Source organism: Callorhinus ursinus, unplaced genomic scaffold (genome assembly GCF_003265705.2).
Source record: "Callorhinus ursinus isolate GAN/ISIS: 27379988/994484 unplaced genomic scaffold, GSC_fseal_2.0 scaffold42, whole genome shotgun sequence".
Lineage (NCBI taxonomy): Eukaryota > Metazoa > Chordata > Mammalia > Carnivora > Otariidae > Callorhinus > Callorhinus ursinus.
The window spans coordinates 8,392,316-8,409,977 of NW_027397104.1; the positions used below are offsets into that span (position 1 = coordinate 8,392,316).

Below are 17,662 nucleotides of genomic sequence, written 5' to 3' on the forward strand. Positions count from 1 at the left end.
TGGTGATAGTTTGAAGCACCCTGGAGTGTGATTTCACAGACGTCCTCAGGCAGAGAGTGCCACGGGACCTGCTTTTCCACATGGATCTCTTTGTGGGGGGTGTTTGTGCTGAACGTCATGTGAGGAGGAGAAAAAACCCACCTCGTCAATGTGGCATTTCAGTGGAAAGCTAACAGGAAGAGAGTGAGATAAGGAGGAAGTGAGCAGACAGGGGCTGCAGGGGGTGGCCAGAGGAGGCTTGCACCTGAATGATCAGCAGTTCTGAGCAAAGAGCAGCTTGTGAGAGGGAGTACGCGTGTCTCAGGTGTTTTTGTTTTTATGTTTTTACCTGAATGACCTAAGGTTGAATGCATCACCAAGCCATGTTTGAGTGTGGAATAGCAAAACCCCATCTAAACAGGGCAAGTGCAGTACAGTGGGATCATGCTCCAAGTTCACTGTAGCAGATTCCATGATGGGCTCTTCTGAATCTAGCTGCAGCTGTTGGCCCATTTTGCTAGGGCTTGATCCATAAGTGGATCAGTTATCTCCTCTCTGTTTCCAAGCCACAGGACACAATTGTTACCTCCAGCCAATCTATACTTGTGGTCTTTAGGGAATTTGTGGATGGAAGGTCTGGGTAAAGGGGCTTCAGGAACCAGCAGGAAAGATAGGTGGAAGGGCATCACTTCTTAAAATTTAAGGCGATGTGGAAAGAATATTCACTAGGAGTCAAGAAACTCGATTTCAATCCTAACTATGCCCATATTAGCTATGGGATGTTGTTTAGGCAAGTAAATTTATCTCTCAGACACCCAGGGATAGTGGTAACTACTACAAATCTACTATAAACCACACCAGGATTTTGTAAGGGCCAAATGAGGTAATAAAGAAGAGAGTATTGAAGACCAAAGCTACACTTTCCAAAATGGTAGCCACTAGCTGCATGTGGCTATTTGAATTTCAATTTGTTAAAGTTCAATAAGATGAAAAATTCAGTTCTTAAGTCACACCAGCCACATATAGCTAGTTGGTATCATACTGGACAACAAAGATATAGAACATTTGCATTATCACAGAAAGTTTTGTTGTACACCCCTGCCTCAGAACTCTAGGGTATGATATCAAAGGTGTAAAGGATGAAATATTATAGGGGTGATAAATGCTGTCATAGTTAAGGATTCTTGGAAAGAAACAAAACCCTCTCAAGTTAGCTGAAGTAAAACAAGAGATTTATTTATTTTTTTAAAGTTTTTATTTGTTTATTTGAGAGAGAACGCACTAGAGAGAGTGAGCGTGAACAAGCAGGGGCAGAGGGAGAGGAAGAAGCAGGCTGCCTGCTGAGCAGAACCTTGGGATCATGACCTGAGCCAAAGGCAGATGCTTAACCCACTGAGCCACCCAGGCGACTGAGCCACCCAGGAATTTATTTGATTAATTCAGGGAAAACCTATGGATCTCAAGGGCTTCAGAAATAACTGGAACCAGGGGCGCCTGGGTGGCTCAGTTGTTAAGCGTCTGCCTTCGGCTCAGGTCATGATGCCAGGGTCCTGGGATCGAGCCCCGCATGGGGCTCCCTGCTCAGTGGGGGGCCTGCTCCCTCTCCCACTCCCCCCCCCCCGCTTGTGTTCCCTCTCTCGCTGTCTCTCTCTGTCAAATAAATAAATAAAATGTTAAAAGAATAACTGGAACCAATTCCTAGAAGATTAGCAGGAACTTAAGAAACCACTGTCCTCACTGTTTCTCTTTTTCTCTTTTCTTCCTATAGCCGCTTGTGCCCTTGTATCTGGTTCTCTGTCTGTCAGTGACATTTTCCTCCTCTCCCCTCTCCTCCTCTCCCCCCCCACTCTCCTTCCTTCCTCATTCTTCTCTCCTCCCTCCCCTCTCTGAGAGCAGCTTTCTTAACTGCACTGCATGTGGTCCAAGTAGGGCTCAACCAGGCCCAGTTTTCATTGTTTCTCAGGAACAATGCCTGACAAAGGCTGAGCCCTGATCCCAAATTCCGAGGAGAGATATACTTATTAGCCAGCATGGTGTGATAGCCACCCCTGCTCCAACCAGTTATATTTAAGGGCATGGGGTAGTGATTCCATGCTTACTCAATAAAGGCAGTGGGGAGTGCTCTATAAAGGGGCCTATGTGGGATGGGGATGGGCCCTTGACTAACATGTTCATGTTAACCTCTTGGAGAGTCCATTAGCCTACATCCACACAGGGAAGAGTTGCCAGAGATTTGACCAAGGCCATGAAGAAAAAGAGTTATTTGTGTGGTTTGAATCACCATTACAGATGCTCGGGGGTTTGGCGTGTCCTCAATATCCTTATACCTGGGTAGAAGTAGGTACTGACAGAAGCGAGGTGGAAATCAGATCTAAGCATTTGTCATTCTTACATGCAAACTGGGTACTAATAAGACCCTTTTCTCTTCAGCCTTTAGAAAGAAACATGAGGTTCTCTTGGAGACTAGTCAAGAGGAAGGTGGAAGGGGCCGCCTAAAAGAGATTAAAAGCTGCGTACCGCAAGCCTGGGGCCAGAGGGCTGGCAGTGGAAAGCGCTGCTGGGTTGTGACCTCTCCCTGAGAAGTTCTAGGTGCCTTTTTGCTTCCTGCAAAAAAAAGGAAGAGAAGGAGAAGACCATGTCCATAGCCTTGAAGCAGGTGTTCAACAAGGACAAGACCTTCCGGCCCAAGAGGAAATTTGAACCTGGCACGCAGAGATTTGAGCTCCACAAACGGGCTCAGGCGTCCCTCAATTCAGGCGTGGATCTGAAGGCCGCTGTGCAGCTGCCCAGTGGGGAGGACCAGAATGACTGGGTGGCGGTGCACGTGGTGGACTTCTTCAATCGGATCAACCTCATCTATGGCACCATCTGTGAGTTCTGCACCGAGCAGACCTGCCCCGTGATGTCGGGGGGCCCCAAATATGAGTATCGGTGGCAGGATGACCTCAAATACAAGAAGCCAACTGCCCTCCCAGCTCCTCAGTACATGAACCTTCTTATGGATTGGATCGAGGTCCAGATCAACAATGAGGACATATTTCCAACCTGTGTGGGTAAGTCCGTGACCAGCTTCTTGCTTATTTTGCTGCATCCCACCCAAGTTCAGAAAGTTTGCAGAGGCTTCTTCTAGGACTGTCTTTAAATGCTGGGGAACACCTATCGATATTTCCCTAAATTCCACCATACCAGCAGTGTCTTTTTCCACATCTAAGAACCTCCTTGAAATTTAAAAACACAAAACAAAAAAACCCACCAAAACACCAAAAAACCATTTGTGAACTACTTACAATTATTTTGTGGGCCTCAGTGGTACACATACCACATGTTAGGGAACATTGCCTTGGTGAGATGTTAGATTTGATCTTGGCTGGCTTCCTTAGGACTAGGCCCCAGACCCACGCAGTTATCCTGGTAGAATTTTCACTTTTTGGCTAATTAGTTAAAGTTACATTAACTCTAGTGCATTTATTGGTATTCATCTCTCAGGTTAGGGAATCCCAGTGTGAGAATCCATGGGCTTGTTTGGGAATCAATCAAACAGGGATTGGCATTCTGGGGAAATAGAGGTCCTGGCATTCTGTTCTGCCCACTCCTGATCATTTGTTATTAGTTCCAGGCTGTACTGTTAACTGTGGACTCTTGTGTAAGCTGCTGGACCCACTAGGGACACTTGAAATGCAAATGCTTTCATTTGCTTGGCGCTCTGAGCCATAAAACTCTTCAAGGGGAAGGACTAAACCTTATCTCCCTTTTATATTTCTTTATGCTGCTGATAATTGGATTTTCCATGCACTGACAGGCTGAATTTAAAATTCAGGTTTGGTTTGGTTTTGTTTTTTTAGGCCTGAGATTCAATAGGAATGAGCACTCTCCTACTTCCACTCTTGTGTTTCCAGTATCTAACACGGTGCCCTGGAACCTTTGTAGGCACTCAGGAATTATTTGTGGAATGATAGAGAAAATACTTGTGCTCTTGGACAGTAGTATTAAAAAGCTCTGGTTTGGGATATAAAAGAAGCATTTGGAACACATTGTTGAAATCCCCTCTAGATGGGATGTGTGTGTCTCCATGTGGCATATGGGAAGTTGAGGTGGGTGGGGGGCGGGGTATGGAAGTAATTAAGCTAATACCAGGGGGGAGAAAAGTGTATACATTGCATGTACGTCTTGAAATATTCAGCACGCAAACCAATTTGCTCAGAACCACTCTGCTGCCTTGCTTGTCCAGCTCTGTCCTGCTCTTGCTCTGTGCTGTTCCTTGCTAAGGAAGGAGGTGGTGTGTGCGCTCCGGCAAACTCCCTTGGCTCACCAGCACAGGAGGAAGAAGGCAGGGTTCCAGAACTCCCCCAGCCATATAACAGGCACCACAGGGGGATGGGAAGTTCTTCGGTTCATATCTTTTTGTACTTTCATTGACTGTCAGAGGCTTCTTTTGTTGCTAGGAGGAATTTTGCCAACTTCCAATGCTCTGTGCAGAACATGTGATAGCAATAAAGATAAATAAATGTGGGCAAGGATACGTCCTCTTTGTCTTTCCCCTTCTTTTTCTGCTCCTTGGTGCTTTGAACTCTGGGCACTTCTGCTGTCTCTGGCAGCTGTGGTTACCACATAGAGTTGGTGACCAGAAATAACATCGCAGAGCCATGGTGTGTTACTTGAGAGTAAGGAAGCTTCTGGCAGTCGGCTTGGAAACTAGGACATCATAGATGGTTTTAGACTTTACTTGGAGGAAATCAGTGGATGCCGCCATATCCCCCAGAGTCACTGACTTTGCTGTCTTTTTCCAGACATTTCCTTAGCCATTCAGTGGACTTGCAGAACATAATCACCTGGTCAGAATCCTGTTTCAGCTCTGCCCAACCTTTGTTCTATAGTACATAGTTCTGAGAGATCTTAATAGGTGCACTGTGCTTTTTTTTTGTCCATGAAAAATAAGTTGGGAACTGCTGAATGACAACAATTCCTTTACTGCAGGACTTTTAATATTCTAATGTGTATTATAAGTCTCGGAGAAAGGAATACTTTAATATGTAGTATTTCCTAATTTGAACCTGTATCTTTTTTTTTTTTTTTTAGATAAAGCACCATTAGCATCTTTGGGGAAATGTTAATCTATATAAGTTAGAGTTGTCAAGCATTTGTTTGTTTATGTGGGCCTTCTTTTCAAAATGCAAATTCTTTGACCTTCCCCCAACTAAATCAAAATCTCTTAGATGAGACCTAAGAATCTGCCCTGTACTAAGCACCTGCCACTCCTCTGTTTACTTTAACTGCCCAGAATGCTTTTCATTCCCCCCCAAAAACAGTCTGTATCTTACCTCTCTGGTTTTATCCGTCTGGTTTTCTCCTTCTGGAATCCCCCATCTTCTCTAACTAGTGAATTTTCCTGCATCCTTTATACCATGTCCTCTGTGAAGGCTTTCACCCATTAGAATGTAAGCCCCTTAAGGTTATGGAATGTCTTTTATTCATTTAAATATTTCAGTACTAAGTCCAGTCTTGGTGCCTTACAAGTTATTGAATGGATGGATGGATAGATCGATGGATGGAAGGATGGAGGAAAAAATAATCTTTATAAAGTCCCAACATGTCTGTAGTGCTGGTGATCAAAAGTTAAACGGAACCTCTGAATCCCTTTATCACCATCCTCAGTATATCCTGCACCTTGCCTTCATAGAGTTTAATTTTTCCAATGTGAAATGTTAGGGGTCAGTAAAAACCACTGCCATCCACCATTACCCTAAAGGTCTTCATCAGCATCCTGCTCACCTCTGTCATTTGCCCTTGGATTAAATTGTTGCTATCTTTTGAAAAAAAACTTATCTTTAGGAGCCACTTTCTCTGTTAGAATTCATTTCCTCCTCTTCTTCCTCCCCCTGATTCCAGCCTACTTTTCATCTTTTTGATCTTTGTTCTGCCGTGAGTCATTATCATGGAAATGATCAAGATGTCTGTCAGGATAAAGTAAAAGAAGAATTCTCTGCAAACAGCAGACCCCGGATGGATGAGAAATGGGGAGTTCTGCTTAGCATTATGGCTTTGGATCCCAGGCATATTTCTGTGTTCTTGCCTGAGAATTGGGAGGGGTTCAGACTTCACCTCCTCCCCACTGTGATCCAAGGAAATAGGACCGGAAAATACTGACAGATGTGAAGGCTTCACCCTCAGTTAGGTATTAAAGCATATAAACAGCTATTGATCTCTGCCATTGAAACATGGGGGGAAAGAAAAGCTTTCATCTGTTCCTGGATCCTCGTTTAACTAGGATACCCGTACTATTTTGAAGTTGAGCGTTCTCAGTTGGGAGCATACCAAGCAGATGTGGCTCCCTCGTGAACCAGTCTCCTCCACTCCCCGTTGATTCCCTTAACCTCCCTTGTGAAAAAGTCAACAGATGTCCCTGTGAAAGCTTCTAAGACAGCAGTAACTTCAGAAGCAGAGGCCTCCTCCTCTTCCATTGTATCTCTTCAACCACTTTTAGAGATAACAGCAGAAAAATAGCTACATCTTCTTTATTCTGTTGCCTGTCCAGTTAACAATAACTTTTATGTTCTAGCCCTCAGCTTCTCTGTTTTTCTGTTATATAATAGGACGTAATATCTTAGTTCTAACACTAAGGAAAAAATGAGTGGAAAACTTAGAGCTCCTCCAACTCATGTTTTTAAAAAGTCTCTGAACAGGAGGAATAAGAACATTTAAAAATTAATTACATGATCTCACCTACCTTTATGGTTTTAGAATAGACGGGTGTCAGGGAAGGAGAGGGCGGGGAAGGAAAACAAGAAAGGCAAGGGAAGGGACTCACGTCTCTTGACCTTGCTAAGTGCAAGCTGTTAATCTTTCTTAATTCTTGCAATAACTAAATTAATTAAATATTCCATTTTACCAGTGAGAATGCTGACATTTAAACAAGCTCAGGGGCTTTCCCAAGGTTGTACGGCTAATAAGTCATTCAGAAGTCAGAGTTTGGGTTCAAGAGTAGTGAAAAATCCATGCCCTTGTCCCCCCCTACCATTCAGAGCATGAATCATTATTTTGCAGATTTTCCTTCACATGGCTAAAGATTTCTCAATCAGTGGTTCTAGGAGGTTGTCTAGGATGGAGAAAATTTTACAAAACCTGATTTTGTTGTAACTTTTAAGGAAGTGATTTTTTTTGTTTGTTTGTTTTTATTTACTTCTGTTTAAAAAATCACCTCTGAAATGCCTGGAGTGTGTGTCCAGGCACTGTAACTATTTCCATGTTACATTCCAAGATTGGGGAAGGGATGACTTAGCCTCGTGAAAACACTTGTGAGCCTCTAATGACCTATTACTACCGTTCGTTCGTTCATTCATTCATTCAATGACTGCTTGTCAAGCACCTGCTCAGAAGCAGGGCCTATTTTAGGCACCGAGAGAGCAAAGCAGAGCTCATGTGTTTGAGCAGCTTCCATAATGTCCAGAATGTCTGGTTGCTCTGTACGGTTTTCTACAATGAGTAGTTTGTTCAGTGGTCAAGTGCATTGTGGAAATAGTTGCATCCCTTTGGCATTAGGCTACAGCTGAGTTTCATCCTCTCTCAAAATATTGTGGCAGGAAACATGAGACTATAAAAATGTCCGTGGGGAGAACTTTTCAGACATGAGGGTGTCAGGGAAGTGGGTTTATAATTAGGCTTTAAACTTTAACTTTTTATTTTTTATTGTAGGTCTCCCTCATTTTTTAGTTTTGATATAAATCTGTATAACACTGGTAAGACAGAACGTACATCAGCAAAATGTATTTACCATGTGGTAGAATTGGCACTGGACTTGCAGAGACTTGAATTAATTCAAGGAGCTCTGCCCTCGCGAGGTGTTCTGTGACGTTGGTAAACACATAATTGCTGAGCTTACACGTTTCTGTTTGTAAACTGACAACTGTAATTCGATCTCACAGGACTTTTGTAAGGATTAAAGGAGGCAGTGTGAGTAGAAACAACCAGCCAGAGCCATAATCACCTCTAAGTGGTGCTGAGAAACAAATGTGTTCATTGCTTTTCTCTCTCTGCATACATTTCTGCATAACTACCAACCCAAATTCATGGAGACCACTGGGCAGTTTCTGAACAGTATCCCTAGAACAATAAAATGCATTATAAAAGACTCAACAAGATTTTTAAAAGTTAGCAGTCTTCATCGCTGAATTGCTCTTTCATGGAGTTGTAATCTCTCTACAGGTTGTCATCTCTCAAAGACTTTGGGAAATTTCAATGTTTTTTAAGGAGCTAGAGTTTTGGGGATGAACACCTAACTATAGGGGAAAAGCCATTTGGTTGGGTCTTCTCACTTGGTTTTCAGAAGATTGAGTACTGAACCTGCCCATGTCCAGTGTTAAACCAGCTAACCTCAGCAGAGGGTGGGTACAGGTCAGTGGAGAAGAGCGGAGATAGCCTACTGGTCACATCTGGGACAAGCTACTCAGTAAAATCAGTGTTGGGCTAGGTTACCTCAATTTGATCTTTCAAGAGGATGGGGAAAGGGTTCTCAGGTAGCTTAGTGCCAGGAATGGAGCTCCCAAGATAGCCTTGTGAGCTAGCAAGTTTTCCCAAGGCCCTGGAAACATGATTTGCCTTTGGGATCTAAGAGATTGTTTGGCTTTCTAAGAATTTACTAGTTGGGAGGGCCTAATAATAAAGCTGCCATCTTTTGGACAGGTACTACCCTAAATACTTTACCTATATTATGTCATTTAAAATGTAAAACAATCCTCTAAGGCACATAGTATGATTTCAGTTTCACAGATGAGAAAGATTAAGTAACTTGGCCAGGGTCTCACAGGCAGGGCTAGGAATCAGACCCAAGGTGGCCCAACTCCGTAGCCATGGTCACAACTACTCCAACATCCTGGGTCTGTGACATTCTTATCCCAGAACCAATACCATCCTTGATTTACCCTTGCTTGTTACAGATGTTAAATCCTCTCTGGGAAAAGTCCTAAGACAAACCCAACAGTCACAGTGAGGAATGTGAAAATAGACAGGGTCCTGCGTCTGATAGAAATTATAGTGGGTCATTACTGATGGGAACTGCAAGGTTCTGCTTTTTTTTTTTTTAAGATCTTATTTATTTATTTGAGAGAGAGAGAGTGTGTGAGCAGGGGGAGGAACAGAGGGAGAGGAACAAGCAGACTCTTCCCTGAGTGTGGAGTCCGAGGTGGGGCTTGCTCGTAGGACCCTGAGATCATGACCTGAGCTGAAATCAAGAGTTGGACGCTTAACCAACTGAGCTATCCAAGTGCCCCGGTTCTGCTCTTTTTAAGAACTTTCTTCCTCTGGGGTGCCTGGGACCCCACGTTTGTTCAGTTGTATATTCATGGAAAACTTGCAGACACAGTTGAATCCACTCTTCCACACCCCCACTGGCTACTGGAGAATTGATGGTCTATTTTGGATGGTCACAATTCCCTGCCTTGTTAACCCAATACTGCAGTGACTTGGTGGCTCTGTTAATGAGGACAGTGTTAAATAACCACCCCCACTCAACAAATCCCAAGAGATGCCTCTGAAAAATGGTGAGTGCCTCCTTGTGATAAGAAGCAGAGAAGAAGGGAAGTAGATACAGGGAGCTCAGAGGACCTAGAGACTGCCCTGTAAGGGAAGGCTAATTACCTACTGTCCCAACCTGCACTGAGTTCTCCATTACCTGTGCTGTGCAATTTTAATGAGCCAGATCTCAGGTGACAAGTTGTTACTTCTCAGCATCAGTTGGGAAGGGAAAAGGGATATGTGATATTCAGTGGAAAACAGAGATGAAAAACAAAAGCTGAAATGCGGTGGGGGTGGGGCATCTGCTGCTTTAACGTGGTTAGTGAGTGTAGAAATGGCGTCCTTCCTTAGCCAGGGAAGGCTACACTATGGAGGTCAATGCTGCTGGAGAAGCAGGCCAGCTCAGAGCCATCCTGTAGGGGATGTGGAAATATATCTGGAAGTGCAACGGGATGGACAAAAGTGACTTAACTAGAACTCTTGCCCAGAACAGAGTATGGAGTTGGAAGGAACAGTGGTACACGCCATTTGGAGTGAGGATGAGACCCCTAAGCATGTACTGGAATTCCCAACTGACTTCTACAGAGAGCACAGGTTTATTTATCTAAGCAGGGCTCATCTGCAGAGCCCTGATACCAGAGGCCTTCCCTCTCTGCCCTCCTGACCAAGGCTCTGCCTCCCTATAGATAGGATATAGATATTTAAATAATGTCATTTTGAAGGGAGATCCAATTATTGGCCTGCCCTAGATCTCCATGTGTAGAGAGTGATTCATTTCCTTTAAAATACCTGTAGGTTTAGGGACATGTGTTGTCTGTAAGGTCTCTGTAGACAGGACCTTTCTGTCATTTTAGCTTTAATAACTCATGCTAACTTCATAGTCTAATTCTGTCCATGTTTTCCTTCACATAATCAGCTTTTCCATTAAGTCTTCTTCTAGTAAAATGGATGCTCTGGGAAAATGAGCCAGTTTGGAGTGGCTGGGTGGTGGGGTGGCGGTAGAAAGGAACAAAAGCATTAGTGTCTGCCAGACATGACTTTGAATCCCAGTAATCAACTTTTACTAGCAAATCTTCAGTCTCTCTAAGTTTGTTTCTTCATCTATAAAATGCGTGTATCAGTAGCTACTTCATAGGATTGTTGAGGGTATTAAATAACATGCTACATTTCAAACACTTAGCTCAGTGTTGGATATGCTTTAAACGTTGCTTCCCTCAGCATCACATGGTATCAGTGTGAGGAAGTAGACGTGTCAGGTGAATTGAGGTGAAGAGGGAAAGAACCTCGGATAAAAATCCACGAATTATATCAAGCATCTGACTGTGTAGTTGATCATCCATGCTCCCTTCCTCTTTTGCTACATCTCTTGGAGCCAGTAGAAGAAAGGGGAAACTTGCGTGGGATAAGATTAATCCTGCTTGGCCTTGACTGCTGGGGCCAGGAGCAGGTCCACAGTAGGACTTCAGAAGATGCTTTACATGCATATCCTGTGTGGGCCGCACCAAGCCGATTCCACCTTCTTGTTTCCGCCACAGGATGCAGTGCTTGGCAGAACACTTTGCACTAAGTGGCCACCTGGAGAACTAATGTATTCCCCAAAGTAGGAAGGTGTGGAATTTTCTGTTACTTGGCTCACATTTTCATTTCTCAGAGAAAGTTCAATATTTAAAGAAAGCTTGTCAAAGAATCCTTTTATTATGTGACTACCTCTTTAATGGTGTGTCTCATTGATTCTCAGGGCATGCCTCTGGAAGTGAAAGTGTTTGTCTTCATGGAGAGACAAAATGAATTGTTAGTGTTCTCACAGGAAACGGAGAACTCATTCTTCAAAAGAAGCGATAGGTTTTCGGTGTTTCTGTATCACTCAGCCCAGGATCCCAAGAGTGGAGAGCAGTGATTAAGGGAGACTCTGCAGCCAACTGCTGAGTGTTTGTTTTGTTGCTTACCCCGGAGTCCTGTCATCCGGGAAGGTGCCAGCAATGACAGGCTGAAGTGAGGGAGCGCTGACGCTTGGCAAGGCAGCACAGTGAAGCCTCAGCATCTGGGGACGACCAAGAATTACTTGTGGTTGACTTCCTTCAACATCACCTTGGTTGCTGGGCCCAGCCAGGAAGTCCTACCGTGTATCCTATAAGAAGCAGAGGGAAGGAAGTTGCTGAATATTAGGGATTTACCTGTTATGGCCCCTCATCAAATATAAACCATCTATATTTTGCTGTCCCAAAGTAGGGAAGAAAAAGCCTATAGCTGAGGGCATCTGTCTTCCCATGTCTTTGAAGAGAAATGTGAGCAAATATGTTAATGACATATACCAAGGTCCCTAGGAAACTATCTGTGGGCAGGAACTGTCAAAACACATGGGATGTGTTCTGATGATTTTATTTCTGTTTTCCAAAAGTAGTATAGGACGAGTGGCTCATCATCAGTCCAGGTTCAAATCTGTTCCTCACTTTATGGGCTCTGTGACTTGGCAAGCCCTGAACCTCTCTGAGCCCATTTCCTCATCTGGAAAATGGGGGTAGTAATGATGATATCTGCTTTGTAAGATTATGAGAATTAAGTGTCATAATGCACATGAAGCTCTTCGTGAGTTCCCGGCAGAGAGTTAAGTGCTGAATGAATTTGAGCTTTATTTCCTTTATGCAGTGATATAAAAAGGGAAGACTTGTGATTTACTGCAGCTTCTAATGCCTGATTACAGAGGAGAATTTCTCCTGCAGCATTCTTTGCACGCTCCTTTTCCAACTGAAATAAAAATTGAGAAAAGTTATTGACCATTTCATAATTATAGTAATGATCTTGGAAAAAAAATAATTTCCACATCCATTAGAATCCCAGTTAAGAATCAAAACTTGAACACCAGCTGAAAGCAGTAGATTCCATTTTTTCTGTAGGGCAGTAAAATTCCAAAGTTTAAAATACAGTAGTAGTCATATTAACGAACATGTATTACCTATTCTGGGCCAAACACCGTGCTTTGTTCTTCCTGGATATTTTTTTCTAATCCTCACAGAAGCTTTGGTTGACCATTATTATTATTATTATCCCTATTTTAAATGAGGAACCTGAGATGACTCTCTGCCCAAAGTATGGGCAGAGCTGGAAAGTCAAACTGGGATGGTGTAGTGAGCAAGTAATAACAAAAGGTGTGAGCCACCATGACCCTAGGATTGGACAAAGGGAGGGTAGGGGATTACAGGTCCTGGGATACAGGGCTGCTCAGCCGGAGCTGGGAGCACAGAGCAAAGACCTGGTCCACAAGCCCTGGAGCCAAGAAGATGAGTCCAAAGGAGAGAGGGCGATGAAAAGTGCTTGGGCATCTGTTCCCTGCTCTGTTCTCCTTCCAGTGCTCCCCCTTGTCTTTGGCACAGAAGCCTGGGGAACCTGTATTGCAAAGGGTGGGGAATGGATCTGAGAACAAATAGGCAAGTGACTGACTTGTGGAAAAAACAGAAAAATAACAAATAAATGTATGATACAATTTTAGGCAGTGATAAGTCCTGGGAAGACAACTAAAGTTGGAACAGGGATCTGGGATGCTGTAAGATTTGAGATAGATATAGAACAGTGGTTCTCAATTTTTTTTTCTTTTTTCCCCCCTTTCTTTTTGGTCTCAAAACACTTTCATACTCTTAAAAATTATCGAAAATTCCAAAGGGTTGTATCTATCAGTGTTACCATATTAGAAATTACAAGTAGGAAAGTTTACAAATATTTATTCGTTGAAAAAATAATAAACTTACCACGTATTAACATATAACATTTTCCATGAGAAGTAATGGTTTCCCAAAACAAAAAAATAGAGTAAGAAGAGTGGCATTGTTATTTATTTATTTTTTGTAAATCTCTTTAATGTCTCTTTAGAAGACAATTGGACTCTCCTATCTGCTTCTGCATTTTGATGTATTGTGATATGTTGTTTTATGTTCAAGTCCAGGGTCACAGATAAATAGTTGAAATGTGATGACTTTGTGTACCCGACAGGACCCCCATGAAAGAACCCCCAGGGTTCCATACAGTACTTTGAAAACCACTGATACAGATAGAGCAATGGGGAGGCCAGTCCTTTGCACCTACTGGGCACTTGACAGTTTGGTTGAATGAACACAAATTAAAATTTCATTGAGGGTTTGCTGTCCCTTGTGGCAGTGTTGACATTGGTGACATCATGATAGTATAAACCAGCTAGACAACACTGTTCTTAGGGTCCCACTGATCAGTGGGACATAAACATTGTGATGTTTACCCAGCAGTGCTGATGGCCTTTCTCCCCCTGTGTTCATAGTTATGTAGGCTCTCTCTCACAGACTTTTGTAGGACCACCAAAAGAAAGATGCGAATACTCTCTTGAAAAAAACGAACCCTCTGATTTCTTTAGCACTGTGTTCATACCGACCTAAAGAGCAACTTCAAACTAGACACTTAATTGGTGGTTCTTGATGTTCATCTAGGCAGCATTCTAAAATTTGAATGGAATTGCTGTGAAATAATTACTGTGCCATACAATGAGGACTGGTTGACCACCACCAGTTATTCACCTTGCAAATATTATGCAACAGGTGTTCAAGTTCAGGATAGTGTTCTGTCTGAATCAGAGAGTGTTCTGTCTGAATCAGAATCATGGTCCTGAATTTCTTCTCACCATCAACTGGTACATATTCTTACAGAGTACCAACATTAGTGGATACCTAAGTAATACTGGTAAGCTATTATGGGAAAGAAATTGGATGAATGATCTAGGAAGTATTTGCTCTTTTGGATTATGTGTGACCTGTTCTTTCCATCAGCATAGATAATTAAATTCAGCATTAACTGAGCCCCATGACAAAGGACACTGTGCTGGAGACAGCTGTTAGTCAGCTTTAGATAGGCATGACCATAGTGCTTCCAACCTGCAAATGGACAGAGATGAGACAGATTCTATGGATAGAATAGTTTTTAAGTGGGGTTTTTAAAATATCTTACGCCAGGGGCGCCTGGGTGGTACAGTCGGTTAAGCGTCTGACTCTTGGTTTCAGCTCAGGTTGTGATCTCAGAGTCATGAGATCGAGCCCCACATTGGGCTCCACACTCAGTGAGGAATCTACTTGAGATTCTCTCTCCCTCTCCTTCTGCCCCTCCCACTCATGTTCACACATGCTCGCTCTCTCTAAAATAAATAAATCTTTAGAAAAATATCTTATGCCAAATAAAATGTGTTTTACTGCTTTGTCAGAGGTACATCTCATATCTGCCTTTCTAAGTGGATTATGTCATTATCTAGCTTTGATTTTATGCAGTTGCTGTAATAATGATATGCACCATTTACGGAGCATCTACAATAGGTTAGGTGCTTTACAAAGTCCACTTACTTGGAATAGCCTTTTTAGAGAGGTGTGTTTTGCCTGTTTTCCAAATAAGGAGACTGTCTCAGAGAGGCACGGGGTCCCACAGCCTGTGGAGGCCTGTAGCAGCTCTGTTTGACTCCTCGTGTTTTTTCCCTGGGACATGCACATTCTCGGCCTGTGTGTGCATGCCTTCATGTAAACTCACAGACATAAAGATGTTCAAAGACTGAGAGAGGAAACAAATGAAAGGATAATTCAAAGATGCAAAACGTTTGATTTCTCTGTGATACCAGGGCATGGGGCCTTTGCAGAAGAAATCCTGCATGGATAAAATAAGGTATTTCAAGTCATGGCCTTGAATGCTTGAATGCTGGGGTTTTGACACAGTCACCTGCAATTTGGGACATTGATGTCAATGGGACAAACCTCCCATTAATTAATAAGGTGAGACAGGTGGTTCAGTGATTTTCATGTGTGTGGTGAGGGTTGATTGTGTATGTGTGTGTGTGTGTGTGTGTGTGTGTGTGTGTGTGTAAAGATTGGAAGTCTCACTGGTTAGGAAGAAGAAGAGGAAAAAAAAAGAATATGAGGGTATGCCAGCTTGCTACTTTCAGCGCCCTGTGGTTTCACGCCAAATCACTGGGCAGACCAATACAGTACAGTCTTCAATTTTCAGGACCATATGTACAATCCCTTTGCCTCCCTATGCCTCCCCTTTTTTGCTCCTTGGTTGGTTAACCCTATTTCCTCTGCTGTAATGCTAGAAGACCTAGGTCATGAGGTTGCTATGAGGTCTTAGGATAACACATAGGTTTTGCACGTAGAAAATGTGCGATAAATATTAACTACCATGATTCCTAATAATATTGCCGATACTGTATCTCTGCAAAGTAGGTGTTGGGTCTTTCTCCCATAGGAGAAGTTGCACATCCCAATTCGTGATTGAGGCTCCCAGAAATAAAAACCCTAGAGGCTGCAAGCCCCCTGACAGGCGGGGTCAGAGGCAGGTTTCCGGACTTCCTGCAGAGGTGGACTTTCTCAACCGTGGTTTCTTAGTCACCCCTCAGACAGTGGGCCCATGAAATTTTTTTAGCCCGAAAACATATTGAGTGTTAGAACAAGCCCTGGAATCTGGCTGCCTTTGTCAGTCTATGATGACTCATGGGGCTGACTGGACACACTGCTGTTTCAGATGGCACAGGTGTATGGTTCACCCCCCGCGGCTCCCCGGCCTCCCCGCCATGCTCTCCAGCACCTGGCCTCTGAGAGAGGTCCATGGGGCACTCTGTCAGCTCGGGAGAAAGACAACCAAGAGCAGGGCTCAAGTTTTTCAGATATAATAGAGTAGCCTTTTCCAAGACAGTTTGAAAGGGGATATTATCAAAGTGAACCTTTTAAGTTACCCACTAAATAGATCTGTAAGGATAGGTTTCTTGAAAAAGCTAGGTTTCAGAACTAGGTTCAGGGTTATTAATTTAGCAGCTACTTATTAAGCCCCTCCACATTCCAAGTACTGTATTCATCAGTGGGATACAAAGACCGGTCTGCCTGGTCCTTGTGGCTACCTCTCAGGGGCTCCTCCACACCCCTGAGAGCCCTCTGTTCCCATAATTGGAGCATTTAACCCACCAGAGGCTCTGACTTTCTTCCCAGGTTTTAGTGACAGGCTAGTCTCTCCTAATCTTATTTATAGGCCAACCCCACGTCCCACATTCCAAGACCAGGAAGGGAATTCTTGCCTGGAACTCCGTCTGGTACCCCAGTCACTTAAGACGGCATCCCACCTTCTCTGCCCGGTTGTGCCCATGTTGGAGTCACTTCTGGTGTGCAGACCGACAACAGGGTCTACACTACTTGATGCCAGTCCCTTCCATGCTGATCACCGGCCAGCCCAGTTCCTCATCGTCTTGCCATACCACTCTGCCATCTGCTGGGGCTCCATTGGTTGCCTCCTGGTGAATTTGCCCCAAGCACCTGCCTCATCCTCATGGGTCTGTCACAGGTCCTAAACCTCCTGCCACTTAAGAGGGCCTCCTCCCACCAACTTAGCAGAAGCTCAGAAGCCAGCCACAACCTCAGGCTGGGCACCGTGCTTTGAGCAGGAAGCAAGTGAGGGCTCCCAGGCTGGGCAGGAACGGGGCTCTGAATCAAGCTCCCCTCTAGGTGGTAGTGCCCTGACTTTACTGCTCAGGCTTTTTCTAAGGTTAATGCTCTGTGCCTCTGCCCAAACGGAAGTGTGGTAAAAGCCTGAGTGACTGTAACGGGTGGTACAGCCCCTTCCTCACAAGACTTCTCAGTGCCCTCAACTATCTATGCAGTTACTGCTACTGCTGTCTCCACAGACAGGATGTGGCTTCCAACAGGTAGATCGGCTTGCATCACAATGTCTTAATGGTACTGCAATGAAATAAGAAAAGGAAAAATGCATCGGACATATTTCATGGGAGGGCCTTATCAAGATGCTCCGTTCATCTTGTCCAGCAGTCCATCTCCTTAATTTAAGAAAGAGCAACGTGATTTCTGTTCTCCCATAGCTTCTAGATGTGTTTTTGTTTTCAGTAGGATTCAGCAAAGTCATTATCCCATGCCTTAAGGAGAAGGCTTCAGACTAAAAATACTTCAATACATTGTTTTAAATGACATTTAAAAAAAAAAACTGAAGTCTTTTTTCCTTGGAGAATAAGCAGTTTCAGATCTGAGACAGGCAGATGTTTCCCTAAGGATGATTCTCACTCTATTGCATAGCTCACTGCTCATAAGTAATGAGTTTGACAAATGTGGGCTACATCAGTGCATTTCAGAAGGAGGGCCTCTGGTGACAGTGTTATGCACATTGTAGTAGCTGAAGG

General features: G+C 43.6%; 1 protein-coding gene across 4 annotated transcripts in view; it reads left to right on the forward strand.

The window, feature by feature from the left end:
• MOB3B (MOB kinase activator 3B) overlaps window positions 1-17,662 on the forward strand; it is a 187,774-nt gene that overhangs the window by 62,399 nt on the left and 107,713 nt on the right. For all 4 annotated transcript variants that reach the window (XM_073881473.1, XM_025852867.2, XM_073881475.1 and 1 more), the window contains one exon: window positions 2,410-3,032. In XM_073881473.1, coding sequence (XP_073737574.1) covers window positions 2,615-3,032 — 418 coding nt within the window. In that variant the 5' untranslated portion in view covers window positions 2,410-2,614. The remainder of the gene's footprint in view (window positions 1-2,409; window positions 3,033-17,662) is intronic.